General features: G+C 43.1%; 1 protein-coding gene across 6 annotated transcripts in view; it reads right to left on the bottom strand.

The window, feature by feature from the left end:
* The window catches only part of LOC112231051 (retinoic acid receptor RXR-alpha-A), a 161,068-nt gene extending 145,095 nt beyond the window's left edge, over positions 1-15,973 (bottom strand). For 5 of the 6 annotated variants that reach the window (XM_042311744.1, XM_024397573.2, XM_024397575.2 and 2 more), the window contains exon 1: positions 15,723-15,973. In XM_042311744.1, coding sequence (XP_042167678.1) covers positions 15,723-15,750 — 28 coding nt within the window. In that variant the 5' untranslated portion in view covers positions 15,751-15,973. The remainder of the gene's footprint in view (positions 1-15,722) is intronic. The other variant, XM_024397574.2, reaches the window with a different exon arrangement.
* Positions 15,974-18,271: the final 2,298 nt, after the last annotated feature.

Genomic DNA, 18,271 nt, shown 5'->3' with positions numbered 1-18,271 from the left:
GTGTCCCTTTTCCTCTCCTAGGACCCATCTCCACCCCACACCCCCTCACCCACTTCTCTCTTTCACAACTTCCTGGTGCTGAGATTATGTAAACTGGGCCACATCACGGTCTTGAGTGTAAACACGCGGCATGACATGCGGTGACCAAGGGCTGTGCCAGAGTGCCCACAGAAAACAGCTTGTTATTCCCACAATAAAGCACACAATGTTGAGAAGACGACAAGAAAAAAAAGAAGAAATCAATTTAAGGCTTGGTTTAGAAACGTTCACACCCAGAGGAGTGTGATGCGGAACGGAATGGTCGTCATTCACACAGAGAAAACAAGCTTTCAAGCAGTGTGTACCCCGCTTGTAAAGCTAGAGGGAGAAAAATATGCACACAAGGTAGGGTTGGCGGTATCTATATGTTCATACCTTCATACCGTTCCTGTACCATACCGGGGTATACAGTATTACTGGCAGTGCACACAAGGTGCGCTATTTCTTTTTTTTAACTAATATATATATTCATATTATTTAAAACATTTCAGGCACAAAAACAAATTTAGGTAGCAGGGACCTACATTTTTTCATATATATATATATTTTTAAAATTATTATTATTATTTTTTTTTTTTTACCTTTATTTAACTAGGCAAGTCAGTTAAGACCAAATTCTTATTTACAATGACGGCCTATCACGGCCAAACCCGGATGACCCTGGGCCAATTGTGCGCCGCCCTATGGGACTCCTAATCACAGCTGGATGTGATACAGCCTGAATTGGAACCAGGGACTGTAGTGATGCCTCTTGCACTGAGATGCAGTGCCATAGACCGCTGCGCCACTCGGGACCCCAAGAGGGTATCCAGGAGGGTATCGGTTTTCTCTGATGTAACCGAGAAGCTTGATCTTGCAAGCTAGCCACTTAGCTAGCAAGTTAGCAAAATAAATCAATAGCTGAGCTGGAGATAATTTATTTGGTACATATGAATCAAATCAAGTAAAATAACATTTTATTTGTCACATACACATGGTTAGCAGATGTTAATGCGAGTGTAACGAAATGAATCGTGCAGATGCAAAGTTTGGTAAGAGAATGATGGCACAAACAGAACCAACTGTCATTCTGCTACCAAACTTTGCATCTGCACTGTTCTTCAAGTAAAATGTTTTTATTGAATTATTATTGTTAAAAGTGCTGCTTGTGCATGACATTTTATGGTTTGTTTAACTTTGCAATCACTTCTTTTGTGTGACATACTGTACATTTTAAAGTGAAAAATCTGAGTCTCAGCATCATTCTGTTACTGTTGAATTACCCACATCCCACTGAGTCTCAGCATCATTCTGTTACTGTTGAATTACCCACATCCCACTGAGTCTCAGCATCATTCTGTTACTGTTGAATTACCCACATCCCACTGAGTCTCAGCATCATTCTGTTACTGTTGAATTACCCACATCCCACTGAGTCTCAGCATCATTCTGTTACTGTTGAATTACCCACATCCCACTGAGCCAAAGAGTGCATCCACACAATGAATATTACACCTTACACGCTCTGACACAATCTATGAAAACAGTCCATTCACTTGAAGTCCTTGGGTTGAACAGAACAGAGAAACTAGAGGGAGTCAATAGAATAGAGCTTCACAATGAGAAGGGATAATAACAAGAATACACATTCGGAATTAAATAAGGACAACTGTATACAATTTATACAGACATGGATAAAAACAGTTATGTATTATATATTTAACAGTCGAGAGCTAGAGAGAGAGACGGAGGGATGGGGAAAGGGAGAGAAATAGAGGGAAAGGGAGAGAAATAGAGGGAAAGGGAGGGAGAGAACTAGGTCAAGTCACATGACTGGGATGGACCGCAGGGAGGGTTTCAGTTCTACAGCATGTGGTCATTTATAAAACAAATATAAATTGAATTTGTTCAATTTTTTCTTTCATGGGGGATGTGGATATCACAGTCCGATGCACGGTGCAGTTTTTTAGGTGGTACAGAGTCTTCAGCTAAAATGAAGAGTTAACAAAGAACATGACTAGGCATTTCCGAGACAGGAAACAGAAGTGTTTGGGAAAGCAGGAAGTGGATCACAGTGAGGGGGTTCTGTCTTGTAGCTACAGGTCCATAGTGAGACAATAGAGAAGACGAAGAACCAAGATGAGGCTCAAAATATTACACAGCACCACGACCATGCTGCTAGTGACATCTCAGTGCCTGTCTGGGTGGAGCATCACATGACTAAGACACACATGTAATGCAGGGTGACATCTCATGAAAGGCAAATGTCAAGGGTGCCTGGTACCTACCACCCAACCCTCCATCCATCACCACCACCACTGAAAAAGGAAACATTAGCTGCCAATCATGCAGAGGACTAGAGGCTAAGCTGGTCATAAGCCCACTGAATCCCCTGGTGCCAGGCCTGTGGGATACCAATCATTCACATCCATGGTCATTTCAAAGAGCTCAGAGAGAGAAGAATTGAATTGAAATGTGACAGAGCACAATTCTAGGAATCTAACCAATTCAACTGACACATTCACTACTTTAGTAGTGAATAACAGCAACAGAGACTTAACCAACAGTCCTCTATTGCAGGGGTTCCCAAACCTTTTCCTTCGGCCCTCCTTCCAGCGTTGGGGAACATCCCGCGCCCCGTCTATTGGCACAAGCACTGTTCATTCCATGTGAGCAGAGTGTCAAGAAGAAGTGAGGCTTGGTTTCTGAGGACGAACGGCTCTCTCCCGAGTCCGTACGGGACTTGCAGCGATGGGACAAGACTGTAACTACCAATTGGATATCACAATTTTTATTTTTTATTTTTTTTATACAAATAAAATCTGTGCTAAAAAAACTCAATGAAAACGTTAACTGACATGGGTTAGTTGATCTGATTTCTGACAAGTTATAAATAGCTCTCTAAGGTCTGCATCTGACTAACATGACAAGAGGAACTGATGATGCAATACCCAATTTCAAAATTGCACCTGGTTCATTCTACTATTGCAACCCGCCTACCCCTAACTGTTTGGGAACCACCGCCGCTCTATTGAATCAATATGTGCCAGGGATAATGACCGCACGCCCACACAACATGTGGTGACTGGGTATCATTGGTTTGACTGAGTTTGTCAGGTCATTAGCCTCGGAAACAGCAGAGCTAATTTAGATCAGAGCCTTGCCATTCAGTTTGCCTGTATGTCTGTCTGTCTGGGGGTGGGGATGGGCGACAGACACATCTAATGGCAATCGATAATAATCAAACTGCTTGTTGTTATAGGGTATGGAGGAATGTCTACCGTAGGCCTTCGACTGCAGGGGGAGGAAAGAGAAAGAGAGAAAGCTGGCCTCAAACAACTGGCATTTACCACCTTTTAACGATGAAGGCTAATAAGTCAATGAGTCTTACAGAATAACTGATGAGAGAGAGTTGTCTATTGTGTGTGAAAAGCAGAGTTGCCTTTAACATCAGTGTATGTCACTGTCTGTACCTGCAGCATGCTAGAGAAGACAGATATATCAAATCTGCCTTGGAGGGGAAAACCTCTTATCTCCAATAACACATACTGAGTTAGAGAGACAGAACATCAGATCTGCCTAGGAGGAGGAAGTGGAGGGTCCTCCCAGAAAGCCGGAGCCGTACAACAAAATCAATTTGCATCAAAAAGAGACGCCGGGGCAAGCAGACAGGCCCCTGCAAGGTCATTCATTATCCAGAGAACTGGACATAGATGAATATGTACAGAATAGCCACAGGTTGGGGAATGACTTGGCGAGCCCCCCCTGCTGTCTCTATCTGCTGTTAGGGTCTTGTCCCTCTTTCCAGGAACGATGTGGATGGGCATGTAGGTATGTAGATGAGATGTGTTTACAGTACGTGGAAAAGGGGAAAGGAGGATAAATAATTCACAGAGAACTAATACACACACACACACACACACAGGAGGCTCAGCGATGCTGCGCCTGCAAAGCGGAGTAGAGCAGCCTGTCCACGCTGCTTGGCGAGTCAGCCAGGCAGAAAGATGTAGGCCATCTGCACAGCAACACAGAGAAAATAGCTTGGCGCACAGACGGAGGGGGAGACGATTAACCAACTGGCTGGGTTTTTTCCCTCCATTCAGGGGAACGAGAGATGGCAATGGAGGAAGAGACAGAGATAGATAGGGATAGATATCAAACATTTCAGAGCAGGATTGTGAAATAATGTGTTTTACATTTAATGTTCGAGATGACTTACAGGTAGAAGGCAGACATAATTTATGCTGGAAAAGACAAGCTAATATACCTGTATTACAAAGAGAGGACACGTGGTTATCTCTTATTCTACCCCTTAGCTCTTAGTAGCGAGTAGTGACTGAGAGGCTAATAAGTTGTATAACACCACTCTCAGCCCTTGTAAGACATGAAATGAGATGAGTGGTACTGTACCTTCACAGCACAGCCTATCCTAGCTTTCGTTTAGTCCCCCCTCATATACAAGCAACATCATTTGAATCTCTCTCTCATGTTCTCCATCTCCATCCATCTCTCCCTCTTTCTTCCACACCCTTCCTTCTTCATCTTCCTCTCCTTTCTCCCCCTCTGTCCCCTCTCTCTCTCTCTCTCCCTCCTTCTCTCTCTGTCCCTCCTCTCTCTCTTTCTCTCTCACTCCCTCTCCCTCTTTCTCCCCTGTTCTCTCTCCTCTGATCAGAGACTTGGCTCCTTCCTCCTGTCTGTGAGCTTCTCAGGGGGCTAAGGCTTCGCTGAGCCCTTCAGAGGGAGACCATGATGCATCTCTTTTGATCAGCCCCGCCGTTGAATTAGCATGTACCTCGTACCTCAGCGGCGCTAGCTTTCTATCTACCTACCTGCCTGTCAGGCAGAGCTCCCAGCACACACATCCGTGTGTAGCCTACACCGGCAGGCAGCAGGTAAAACAGGAGGCACTCCTCTAAGCTTCTCCTGAATCTTAATAACTAATGAACAGAGGCTTGGCACTGATGAGAGGAGAAAATGACTCGTGTGATCACCAGAGAGACAGACAAAAGCCTTCCTGTGCATTGCTAATGTTCCATGCTAATGGGCCGCTGTGCTGTGGCGTACTGAAGAATCATGAAAGCTGCAGCAGCACGCTGCTGACTTAAGTTGTTGATTCGATACAAGGTCTTTGTTGTGTTCTCTGGAGACTTCCTTCCTCAAAGGAGGGATAGTACACTTTTCCCTGTACGTCCTCTTCAATGAAAATAAACCAGGATTTAATGGTGTTGCTTTTGAGTCACGGTCAACACAACGGTCGGGCATTGTTGTTTTTTTCAATCGTGGTGATCGTGCCTTTGATAATCAACAAAACTTGATTCACATCTCTCTTCCTTGCTTTGGTTCTGGTGAGAAAACATATCTGAAAATGTTTCTGTGTGCTTTTATTAAGTGTTCACGGCGAGAACTGGTAAGGAGGTAAGGCTTTTATGAGGAGTTGTGTTTGGTCCCGGGCCGGGTCTGGTCTGGTCTGGTCTGGTCTGGTCTGGTCTGGTCTGGCTCCACAGCCTTCCGGACGCCCTCTCACTTCTGTGCCATTTAATTAGCCCGGCCTGCACAAAGGGGAGCTAGTCACATGGGCCCAATTTGGCCAACTATAAAGTGTGGAATGTCTCAACCTGCACGGGAGACTCCCCTTCATTTACGTGCCTGCAACACCGGGCTAGAACTTTGAAGATGAAAACAGGACTGATAAAAAAAAAAACTAAATCAAAGGAGTGGACCGTTAAATTCCAGGGAATTTCTCCAGATGTTGCCAAAATATTCAGCTGAAGCTCTCCAGATGTTATCCCCTTCCTCTGCTCCGCTCACCGTTTCCAGGACTTCCTCTCTCTCCAACCCCCAGGCCTTTTCTCCTCTGCGCCCCCAACCCCACCCTACTTTTTATAACAGTTCCCCCTGATGCCACCTTTTCAGTGTGGGGTTTAACAGCCATGAGGGCAGAGTAGCATCCTCCAGGATCCTGTAATAAACACCCAATGCAGTCTCTCTCATTTCACAAAGAGAGAGGGACAGAGAGAAAGAAAGAAAGAGAGAAAGATAGCGATTAATAGCATCCCTTTATCTCTAACAGAATCAATTAACAAACAAATGATGTTTTAGTCAAACATTATATCTGTTAGGGCTTCTTGCGGACAATTTTCAGTCTACAAATGATTTGTAATTATGTTCCAGCCTGAATCTAGTTGATGATACCTGTTGTACAGCAAGACATAAATGGAAACCTCCCTGCCTCTCCCTTGTGTCCATGAATGATATTATTCTACCTGTTTTCATTTTTTCCCTCCCGCTCTCTCTCTTCACCTCCACGCGGAGACAGAAGCAGCAGAAGCGTTGGTGTTTCTCCAGAGGCCGCAAGCCTCCCACAGAGCGTGACCTTGCCACAACCCCTGACTTTCACACACGGGCAGTCTGAGCCTCCCTGCCCTTTGCTGCTCACAACCAGGCCTCACACAGGACACACACCCTCCTCCAGCTCTAGTCTGGCTCTGATCTGGCCTATATAATCTGAACTGGTCTCTTGTTACTCATTCCAGGCTGAAACAGAAGAAAGCATCCTGAAAGCGACACTTGAACTTGTCATTTCTGCAGGTACTGGAAAGTAAGCACTGTGGTATGCAGAACACACAGATGAAAAAGACATGGCCAGCGCCTGCCTGCCTGCCTGCTCAACTCTTTTATTAAGTCTTTCTGGAGAGGATGAAATAACAAACTCCAACACGAGTGCTCTTTAGTTCTGAGGGTTGTTCCTGGCACGGCTTTATTTGCTCTAATGAAGACGGCGTGCCATTTTGTGTGTGAAACATGATATTCACGTGTAATATGACAAAAGAAAGTCATCATGTCTACGTCTACAGCATAAAAAAAGATACGGAGGGGTGAGTTGTCGCCCAGCCACCTATTCACATTCTGGCTCCAACATAATATGAGAGAACAACGTTTCCCTGGAGTAAAGAGGGAACTCAAAAGTCACCTGATGTTGTGTCTCTGCTCTTTCTCTCTCCTTCCCTCTCTCACTCTTACTCTCAGCATAGTGGTTGATAATGAATGGTACATAAGACCTTTGTCCTATGTGGCAGGGGTAGAATGATTTAGCAGCACCATCAGCTCACCTATCACCCTACCACATCCACTCAAGGGTAGGGGTGAGACTTGTATGTATAGGCTGTCTGCTCCAGTCTAGAGTAGCAGCACTGTGGCCCAAATATTGTTTTTACAGGTAGACAGACAGAGCACCTCCTCCTCAACACCCTTCCACCTCTGTGGAAAGTATGCCTGAAAGCAGACGTTCCCGGCTAAGTGTTTAACCACAGGTGACAAAGCCCTCCAGACTCTCATTCTGCCTGCCTAGAGAGTGTATATGGGTTCGCGCGTCAGAACTGAGGGGGCTGAGGTAGTCTGGTCGGAAGCAGGAAAAACATGACAACTCTGAGGTGTCAACAAACAGTAAATCACACTTTTCGTTTTCTCAGTTAGACAATCTGTGGAAAAAATGCTACAACAGCACAAATACTTAAATGACTCTAGAACATGCCTTTAATACATACGTACATGTGTGAAATAGGACAAATATAAGCACCAACAAATTACTATTATTATTTATGTTTTTAGAACCCAACTGGGCATGTTGTTTTTCAGGGTATAAATCGTGTCATAATAATATGATCTTAAATGTGCCATCTTAAAGGCCTAGTGCAGCCAAGAACACCATTTTCCTGTGTTTTATATATATTGCACACTATGATGTTGGAATAACACTGTAACCTTTTGAACATTATGGTAATGCCCTTTAAGTGTATGAGCTGTTTGAAAAGACCACCGGAAATCTCTGCCTGTTTTGGTGGGATGGAGCTTTGACCTGATGACATGTGCTAATAATAGACCAATAGGAAAGAGAGTTCCAAACCTCTCTGCCAATAACAGCTAGTTTCCCCTCTGCATTAAGACTGCTCCCAGACAGTCCTAGCAAAATAAATTGCTTGAGAAATTGCTCTTTGCTAAGAAGCCATTTTTGTTTATTGTTGACCATTTGAATTTAAAACAATCACAGGTACTTAACTGTTACGCAGAATTGATTTGATACTAAGATAAAAATGGCTACATTGGACCTTCCACATCCTCCATCATATCTCTATGGTCAGGACTGTTGGGTAGTTTATGTAATGGATCCTAATTACAATCATGGCCCTTCATTTGACTGGTTGTTTTAAGCACACCACTGTAAGCCCGAGTATGAGTAGATATACCGCTATGAACTCTCCACTAACTTCGAAACACTGTTTTCCTTCATTTTCCCCTCTCTTTCTCTCTCTTCACTGTTCATTCACTCACTCCACTCTGTTCACTCTCTCTTTTCACCTCTCAACTCATTCCCCCTTCCTCTCAGTTTCCCCTCCCTCCTTCCACATTATATCCAGATATATCCCTATAGATGAATGTATAAAATACTCAAGACAGCTCCACAGATCTGTGCTTAATGCCAAAGCACACAACATTACTCTGTTTAACTGGAGCATATATTCCTGCTGCAGACACGGTGGTAGGTACACACTCTGTACATGCAGTCCATAACAGTAAAACACTGTAAACATCTAAAGAAAGCAGCCATGCAATCAAAAGACGAACCCAGAACAAGAACAAATACCGTCTTGCGCTGCTTCCTTTATGATGTCATCTTTCAGCTGTGAGTAAACATCAGAAACACAACACCAGAGCGATAGCGAATGATGTGCTATGTAAGTGCAGGGCTTAAATATAAACTCTAGTGTGTGTGTTTGGTGTCTGCTTGACAAAAACAGCGGTTAAGGAACCTTTGGGTCTGCCCATGCACTGTGCCCTTCCATCGCCCCACCCCTCTGCCCACACCGTTGTGCCAATTCCTTCCACCTCTCTGCTTCCTGTCTGAGGCTGAACATCATGGCACCTTCCCCTAACCTGTGCAGAGTGGCTAACAGACGTGCTGCTCTGCTACTGTGGCCTTCTGGCCTGCAGCACACTGATCATCAAAGGACTCTGTGGTTGGCGCCTGTTATGGGGACAGATGTAGTGGCGCGCTGCAGGCTGGAGGTGGGGAAGGTCCCAACACATTTTTGTCTTAGAAACATCTGATAGGATACCTGATAGGAAAACTGTGATGATAAATTCATCTTTCTACTTCTGTCTGTTTCTCTGTGGGTTTTGTGTGTGTGTGTGTGTGTGTGTGTGTGTGTGTGTGTGTGTGTGTGTGTGTGTGTGTGTGTGTGTGTGTGTGTGTGTGTGTGTGTGTGTGTGTGTGTGTGTGTGTGTGTGTGTGTGTGTGAGAGCATCCATGTAAAGGCCAAGTCACTTTCACTCTCTGGTGAGAGCAAAGACTTCAAACGCTTCATCAAAGCTTGTGATCATTTTTAAATTGACTCATAATAGCTCCACCGGTATTTGTCAGATATACACTGTAGATAAACACTTAAAAACAACATATTCTTATTTTAACCAAGCTCTAATAGGGCTGCATTACCATTGCTGAAATAACATAGACAAATACTAGTTTTAAAATAGCTTATAATGAAATGTTTTTTATGGAGAAATCACTCGTTTTGTGTTTGATCAGTGTTCCTCGGTAGACTTAGAGGTATTTAATGTGAAATGACTTATTTCAAAAATGTACAGATCATAAAGGAGCATTAAAAAATCTGAAATCAACAGCGATGTTATTGTGAATAACCATATCAGCTCTCATGACTAATTCACGACTTATTTTTCGACTGAACTTACAAGCAATTTACCTGTATTAGAGCACTGTGAAAGAAGCTTTTTTACAGGGTACAATTCAACTCAGGACACATTTCAAGAGATTTTCAGTTCAATAAAGTTGGCCAGGGACGACGACTCTGTTCTTTTGAGTCCTTGATGGCTGTTTAACAATAATAGTCAAGTGCATGGATCATCAACTAGATTCTTCTTTGAGAGGATGGTTGGGGGGGGCTGGAACATAATTACAAATCATTTGCAGACAGCAAATTGACCACAAGAATCCCAAACAGATATAATATTTGACTAAAACATAATCATGACAAACCTTGCTTATATTTGTATACGATCACGTGTTTCTCTATTATGCGTGGAAACATATTTCCACAATTAAACTCAATTAGAGCTTATTTCCTGGTGTTCTTTCCGTTTTTTCATGTCCAACAAAATACATGCATTTTTTTGAAAGAACAAAACCTACACCCAATGGTCCCCAGGCCCGAATTTGTGAAACCCTGCCTTTAGAGGACAGTGCTCGCTCTCTCTCTCTCTCTCTCTCTCTCTCTCTCTCCCTCTCCCTCTCTCTCTCTCTCTCTCTCTCTCTCCCTCTCCCTCTCTCCCTCTCTCTCTCTCTCTCTCCCTCTCTCTCTCTCTCCCTCTCTCTCTCTCTCTCTCTCTCTCTCTCCCTCTCCCTCTCTCCCTCTCTCTCTCTCTCTCTCTCCCTCTCTCTCTCTCTCTCCCTCTCTCTATCCCTCTCTCTCTCTCTCGCAGTATAAAGCAGTGGGATCTCTGGCTAGGAGGGCAGAGCGACCTTCCTCTCTGTGTGAATTATGAGTGTGATCTGTTCAAATCCCCACAGAGACTGTTTCCGCTTCAAACGAGCGGCTGTACGCATCCTGAATAATCTCAGTCGGACAGAACTGAACCGACACATTCTCACACTCACTCAGCTGCAAAACAAACAGAACGGGTCCTGAAATGCAGGAATAGGAATAATCTATAGGAATAATCTTTAGGAATAAATTGCCAGCTGATGTAGAGGAAAGCACATTTTGAAAACGGTCAATGCAAAACAAATGTTCAGCAGTGCAGCAGGAACGAAGCGGTCTTAGAATGGTGTAAAAAATATTGAATGCCCAAAGCAAAATTCCTCCAATGATAAAGCAAGCAGGAGGTAGAGGTCAAGGTTTGAGGTTCAAAGTTCTGCGCAGCCCTTGTCGATAAAGCTCTCCTGCTACTACCTACACGGCTCAAAACACAAATAATGAATGAGCGATTGAGCGATTGCCATCTCTGTTTAAAGCCCCACCAGCAGCAGTTTGTGATAAGTATTGTTATGAGAGCAGAAACAGGCTGGGACTGGTGTGATACAGCATATGATCATCAGCATTGATGTGCACAGCTTCTCAGAGCAGAACATTCATGCTTAACGTACAGCAGCGCAGATATTCTATGAAAAGTGGCAGTCTAGACTTCAAGGCACTTAACTTTCAGTAAAAAAACATTTACAAATTAATTTGCAGCTGCGCTCATAATTATATTTCCATTTTTTCTTGCTCTTGTACATTTGGTTCTGATGCCAGCAGGGAGGGAGGTAGCTGGAGAGGGGAGGGGGGAACATTTCCTTTGATTTGAAGGAGTAGTGAGGCTTGGGGGTGTGTGGGGGAGAGAGTGTCAGGGAGAAAGAGCGAGAGCTGTCACTTTAAGCCATTAACTTTCGCTATAAACCTCCTCCAATAAAAATGACAGCTGCAGCCCCCTCTCAAAAGGATAGCAAAACTGGACGGTTGTAAAAGCCAAACTGGGCCAAGGCGCTTCCCTCCTCCCAACAGACACACACCCACTCCTGGTATTACCTTTGTTACTGAATTACTGCCAGGAGAGGAATGCAGCCTGCCCCCTCCACCCTGTCTCCCACCCTCTGCCTCCACCCCCCCCCAACCATGAATCTCACTTTCTCATCAACGACCATGAACTTCACTGGTGGGAAGATGAGGGGTGGGGGTGGGGGGGGGGTGTTGTTACCTTCTGTTCCTGAAATAGGCTACCCCCTCAAACAAACACAACTACAATAAAGTGAATATCCTTGACTTGTAGAGGTACTAGGAATATAACATAAACAACTGCAGTAACAGGTGGTGGGACACACTTAGAAAAGCAGCCCATACCAGACATCGTTGCATACTACTAGGATTCTTTAGATTTAGAGTGAATAAAGCCAGGGTTGAGTGTAACACCAAGGCCAACGCCATGCTGGCATCCACCAACAGGTCTCTGTCCAATCTGGTCCCATCAAATAGAAAAATTAATAGTTAACCGATCCCTTAAGAGCAGGGATCATCAGCTAGATTCAGCCTCGGGCCAATTATTTCTTGAGCGGATGGTCAGGGGGCCGGAACATAATTACAAATCATTTGTAGTCTGCAAATTGACCGCAAGAGGCCCAAACAGATATGATATTTAACTAAAACATAATACTTTTATTTGCTCTAATAACTTGGGGGGGGGGGATAAAATCCCCCACGGCAGCCAGTTTGGAAACCCTACCAAAGAGTTCACCTATATTTTTCTCACCATCATTGTCATGCTACAAGCAATACTTCTTATTTACATCCAGTAAGTTCCATGAAATCAACAATACAACACAAACCCATTTGGACAATCTCCTGACCTCAACTGTGTCCCCACTCCGTTGAAACAGTGTCACAAAACTCATGTTACATAGTACACATTAGGATATATGAGGTCAGTTATCCTCAGTTATCTCTAGTCATAGATAACATAGTACATCTCAGGTATTACAGGAGCTGCTCTATGGAGCAGACAGGCTATTTAAGGCTGTATCCCTTTCTGTGTTTTATAACACACAAAGCTAAATTTACAACCCTTTCTCACAAAATCAATCCTTCGCTGGCAAAAGACACTCTACACTTCAAAACATGGTTTCTTGGCTCATTGTGATAGCCACGCTCAAATTCCTCTGACAAAATGAAGACATTGTCTGTTTTCAATGTCACCGCTCCATTTCTTCACAGCTTTAAGTGAGGATGGAGAAGAAAATGAAAAAACAGGCTCCGGCGGCTAGCTAGCACCCTAGAGAACATACCGTGCCAAAAGCAGGATGTAATCATCACAGCCAGCAATCAATCCATAACTGTAAAATACTCTAGCTGTCATTTCAAACAGTGGCATGTTTGAATTCCCAATGCAGCACAACTCTAGATAATTACATAGAGCGAACAGCTAATCAATACATTCCAGGGCTTCTCAGATTTAGTGGTGTCCTTGAAGTGCGCAATTAACAATCAGAGCGTTAGAGTGAGTTTGGGGAAAGTTTGTATTTAAATCCCGAGTTAAGGGCCGACCAATCAAGAACGGACGAAGAATTGCCTGCTGATACAGCATGTTGAAACAGTGTAAAGTGATAAAAACCTTGGCTGTACTGAAGAAGCATAGAGAGATGCTGATTAATAAAACACTTCAACTATTACACTGCTATTATTGTTACAGTACTGTTATTACAACACACACAGGCTCAATGCTATGATGGGTCTGTAAATATTTTGGAAAAAATCCGTAATTTATTTTAATATGGAGACACGGAAACTACAGCAGGCCTGTAAATGCAACCTGTCATGTCTATGTGAAAGTTGGCACGGTGATATGTGAGATGTATGTCTGATAAGTCATATAAAGGCCTGTGTGGTCACAGTGTCAGTGATCAGGTGTGTAATTAGATAGAGATATCCCAGACGTCCCTGTGCCTCTCATCTGTGCATATTGGCGGTGGCGGGCAGGCGGGCTGATGATGTGTCAAGGTGTAACATGAGGCGCCCCTGACCTGCAGACACAATAACATGGCTGCCTACAGCTCTGAGCTATGTCTCTGCTACATGGGACAAGTTGTGCTCTATACAGTTCACCAGACATACAGTAGCTGAGTATTAATGATTTATACCGTAAGTGTGTGTGTGTGTGTGTGTGTGTGTGTGTGTGTGTGTGTGTGTGTGTGTGTTTGTGTTTAAGGGACTTAAAATACCTATAAATCCACACTCTAAGTTGAAATAATATAAGTTCTAAGTTGTTTTCTCATACAGTTTAGGACAAAAAGAGGCCTAGACTATATACGGCCTAGACTATATACGGCCTAGACTAGGCCTAGACTATATACGGCCTAGTCTATATACGGCCTAGACTAGGCCTAGACTATATACGGCCTAGACTATATACGGCCTAGACTATATACGGCCTAGACTATATACGGCCTAGACTATATACGGCTAATTACTACTACATGAAAATAATGCTAATTAAAATCATAGTAATCATCATTTTCATCATCATAATTGAGTGCTGTAATGAAAACGGGTACAGTGCTGTAATGAAAACGGGTACAGTGCTGTAATGAAAACGGGTACAGTGCTGTAATGAAAACGGGTACAGTGCTGTAATGAAAACGGGTACAGTGCTGTAATGAAAACGGGTACAGTGCTGTAATGAAAACGGGTACAGTGCTGTAATGAAAACGGGTACAGTGCTGTAATGAAAACGGGTACAGTGCTGTAATGAAAACGGGTACAGTGCTGAAGCAATACAATCAATTATCATAATTCTGAACTGCAATAGAAAACGGGTTATGTGAAAAACAACTTAACAACGAATGACCAAAAATGGTCTTCATACACATACTCTTAACATGTTGTAGCCATAACGGATAATAGAATAAAAACAATATTGTATACATTTCAATAGTGTACATTTCCACACATCTACGTTTACAATCATTACTTAATTGCTTTAAAAGAGTCAACTTTTTTATCGAATAAAATAAATCAAATTGGACTTGTTATTGATAAGCAATAAGTGCAAAATGGGTTTTAATTTCCGCAACAACATGAGTCTGAACCCCAAATCATTCCAACGCCCAGTATCAACTTTCTGAGTTGTCTCTCGTGCTCGAGTTGAACCCTCACCCTCTTATCGTTCGAACCCCTACTCATACACGACTTCAAAACATTGGGTGGAAACAAAAATACAAGCCGGGCCAATAAATTGGCTTGCGACGAATACATGGCATATATTCAATTGTGCAAGGTTACATTTGTCTAGCATGCTTGCCTCTTCAAATAAATACCTCTAGTAAACGTCGGCCTATTGCCTACAGTTGTATTCTCTGGCTGGTATTTACTCAAGGAGTATGCAGTCCATTTGGAACACTTTCAGTGCCAGGCTATTGTAGCCGATTGTATCGACTCCATTGCGCGTAGACTAATGTACTTACTGTAAAAACGGTATACTGGTAGTCTACCATGAACAACAGTTCGCTACCAAAGGTAGGCTATGGAGGTTTTTAAGTATATAATAAACTATTTCTCAAGTGCATATGCAATGCAATTTAGCCAAGTTTGTTTCTCTGCCCGGTAAATATAGATTTTCAAATAGCCTACCATACAATGTTGCATTATAGCCTCCTTAGATTAAATTAAATTAGCTGGAAGTGCCATAAAAATGCTAATCGAGAATAGTTTGCAGAATACTCAGATATTAAATCTACGGAAAGAGAGAGTAGGCTATAATTTTCCTGAATGAGATGTCACCCTAATCAATCGAATGTCATCAGCTCTGATAGGAGTGTGGTACACGGGAGAGTATCAGCCGCTTATATTTAACAAGCCAACAAACTCAAGTTTCTCTCTTTTCAGTGAAACATAGGCTACGGTGAGAAAATGTTTTGATATTTACAAACAAAGAAGTCTATGTGTCTTTCCATATATTGCGCATAACGTAACCTAAACATTATTATAATTTGACATGAACGCAATTAGGCTAGCCTACTCATTTCTGACGCTTCAAAACGCAGTGCATAAATGACACCATTGCTCGTCAGCACTGCGTGAGTCTAACTAAACGTTGTAACATTGTAATCTCAAATACCCATATTGCAATAATATATCTTTTTTTTTAATTGATGAAAAACTTACCCAATGACATGAAAGGTTTGGTTTCCATGTCTGGTGGGTTAGCTCATGCCAGCTGACACGACCGTGTGTGAGTTTTCAGACGGGGATCGAGGGCGTTATACTAAAAAGGCTGGAAAGATGGCTCCAGGGCAGTAAAAGTGACAGTCTTTCAAAAGCGATGTTCGATAGAGTAAAAATGCACCTATAGTTTCTAGTTCTGTTAGCTCACTCCTTGCGCTCCCTCTCTTGGGCTAGGTTTAGAACTCCAACTACTGGATCCTCACTGCAATAGGGACCCACGTAAGGGGGACTCGCACCAACGCAAGAAAACCGCAACGACACACGAGAAAGGGGGAGTGTAAAAGGAGTCCCTTGTAGGACTTTTAGTTTCGAAGCCAACGTGTGAAACGTATTAAATTAAGTATGCCTAACCTCATATAGCTGTCAGTTTAGCATCGGTCCATAAAAAAGAAAAAAAGAATTGCTAGCCGGTATGAAACCAAGCTCTACAAGATACGTATTTACTCACAACTTGGCATCTCAAAATAACTTTGAATTGAGTCAAGGGGAGGTTAAATTGAAGTGGCAATTTTCGTACTCCTTCTGTAGTATCTTAATAGATGGGTTGAAGCTAGCATTCCTCAGGTGGATTAGCACATTTGCCTTGCATGCACCTATTGTAGGTCAAATCAAAGCAGTGGCACGGCCATAAACATCCACAATAGGCCCATTGAAAATGAGTACATTTGTCATATTTGAAGAATAAAGACTCTCAAAGGGAGGGACTATAACTAAAGATGAAGTAATACATAGAATGACAGGGCTTGAAGAAATGGTCAAATGGGGTTACATTAAGTGTTATTTTCCCACAACCTACTCTGACTGTCTTTCCACATCCACTGGTATCAACAGCGTTCACGAGCCATCCGCATGGCATATACAAATCAATGTATTTATTGCAGATGCATAAACGTTTAGGCACACTTGCACAGGCCCGGAGCTACCTACCTATACAGCAGCATGATTTACACAACTCCCATTGCATTAGAGCACAGAGAAGTAGGTCATTTGTTCGCCATTGTTCCCCAGCTATGCTGTTTTTGGAATGACAGCATCCCATCCCTCACCACATATGCTGCACACGTGGAATAACCATGTATTTATATACATTTCACAAGAGTGAAAAATACATTTTCACTTCAGATTACATTTCACCCAGAGAATTGTTGGAGGCAGAATACTATAGCAGAGCAGCACTCTGTTGTCCCTCCTTCAATATAGGAAAGGAACATTGTATCTGTATGAAGTCCTGAAGCCACCCTCTAGGCCTGTGTGGAGAGGGCTCCTCATCTCATTGAGTATTGAAGGCGTTCACCACATTTGTACTGAGGCGAGATACATAATTAATGCAGTGCATGGCACTTTAAAGATCAAAGCCAGTTGTGCAATTAACCAAAAGCAAGTGTGACTGAGCACCAATTCAAGGTGTGTGTGTGTGTGTGTGTGTGTGTGTGTGTGTGTGTGTGTGTGTGTGTGTGTGTGTGTGTGTGTGTGTGTGTGTGTGTGTGTGTGTGTGTGTGTGTGTGTGTGTGTGTGTGTGTGTGTGCCTGAATGTGTGAGACAAGAAGGGTGTAATGGGAGAGTTTATGCATACCATGTTACACTTTCTATAGACTGAAGTGTTTTTTGTTTCTTTTGCATGGACAATGTGTAATGTACAGTATATACAGAGCATTCTGAAAGTATTCAGACCCCTTGACTTTGTCCACATTTTGTTACGTTACAGCCTTATTCTAAAATGTATTAAATCGTTTTTTTCCCTCATCTATCAACACACAACACCCCATTAATGACAAAGCAAAAACAGGTTTTTAGAAATGTTTGCTAATGTATTACAATTAAAAATTTAAAAATTAAATATTACATTAACATAAGTATTCAGTCCCCTTACTCAGTACTTTGTTGAAGCACCTTTGGCAGCAATTCAAGCTCTGTCAGGTTGGATGGGGAGCGTTGCTTCTCAACTATTTTCAGGTCTCTCCAGAGATGTTCGATCGGGTTCATGTCCGGGCTCTGGCTGGGCCACTCAAGGACATTCAGAGACTTGTCACAATGCCACTCATGCGTTGTCTTGGCTGTGTTCTTAGGGTCGTTGTCCTGTTGGAAGGTGAACCTTCACCCCAGTCTCAGGTCCTGAGCTCTCTGGAGCAGGTTTTCATCAAGGATCTGTCTGTACTTTGCGTCGTTCAACTTTCCCTTGAGCCTGACTCTCCCAGTCCCTGCTGCTGAAAAACATCCCCACAGCATGATGCTGTCACCACCATGCTTCACAGTAGGGATGGTGCCAGGTTTCCTCTATACGTGACGCTTGGCATTCAGGCCAAAGAGTTCATTCTTGGTTTCATCAGACCAGAGAATCTTGTTTCTCATGGTCTGTGAGTCTTTAGGTGCCTTTTGGCAAACTCCAAGTGGGCTGTCATGTGCCTTTTACTGAAGAGTGACTTCCGTCTGGTCACTCTACCATAAAGGCCTGATTGGTTGAGTGCTGCAGAGATGGTTGTCCTTCTGGA

Source organism: Oncorhynchus tshawytscha, linkage group LG33, assembly GCF_018296145.1.
Source record: "Oncorhynchus tshawytscha isolate Ot180627B linkage group LG33, Otsh_v2.0, whole genome shotgun sequence".
Classification (NCBI taxonomy): domain Eukaryota; kingdom Metazoa; phylum Chordata; class Actinopteri; order Salmoniformes; family Salmonidae; genus Oncorhynchus; species Oncorhynchus tshawytscha.
Note: the sequence above shows the minus strand (reverse complement) of the source record. Positions and strands in the feature narration are given on the sequence as shown.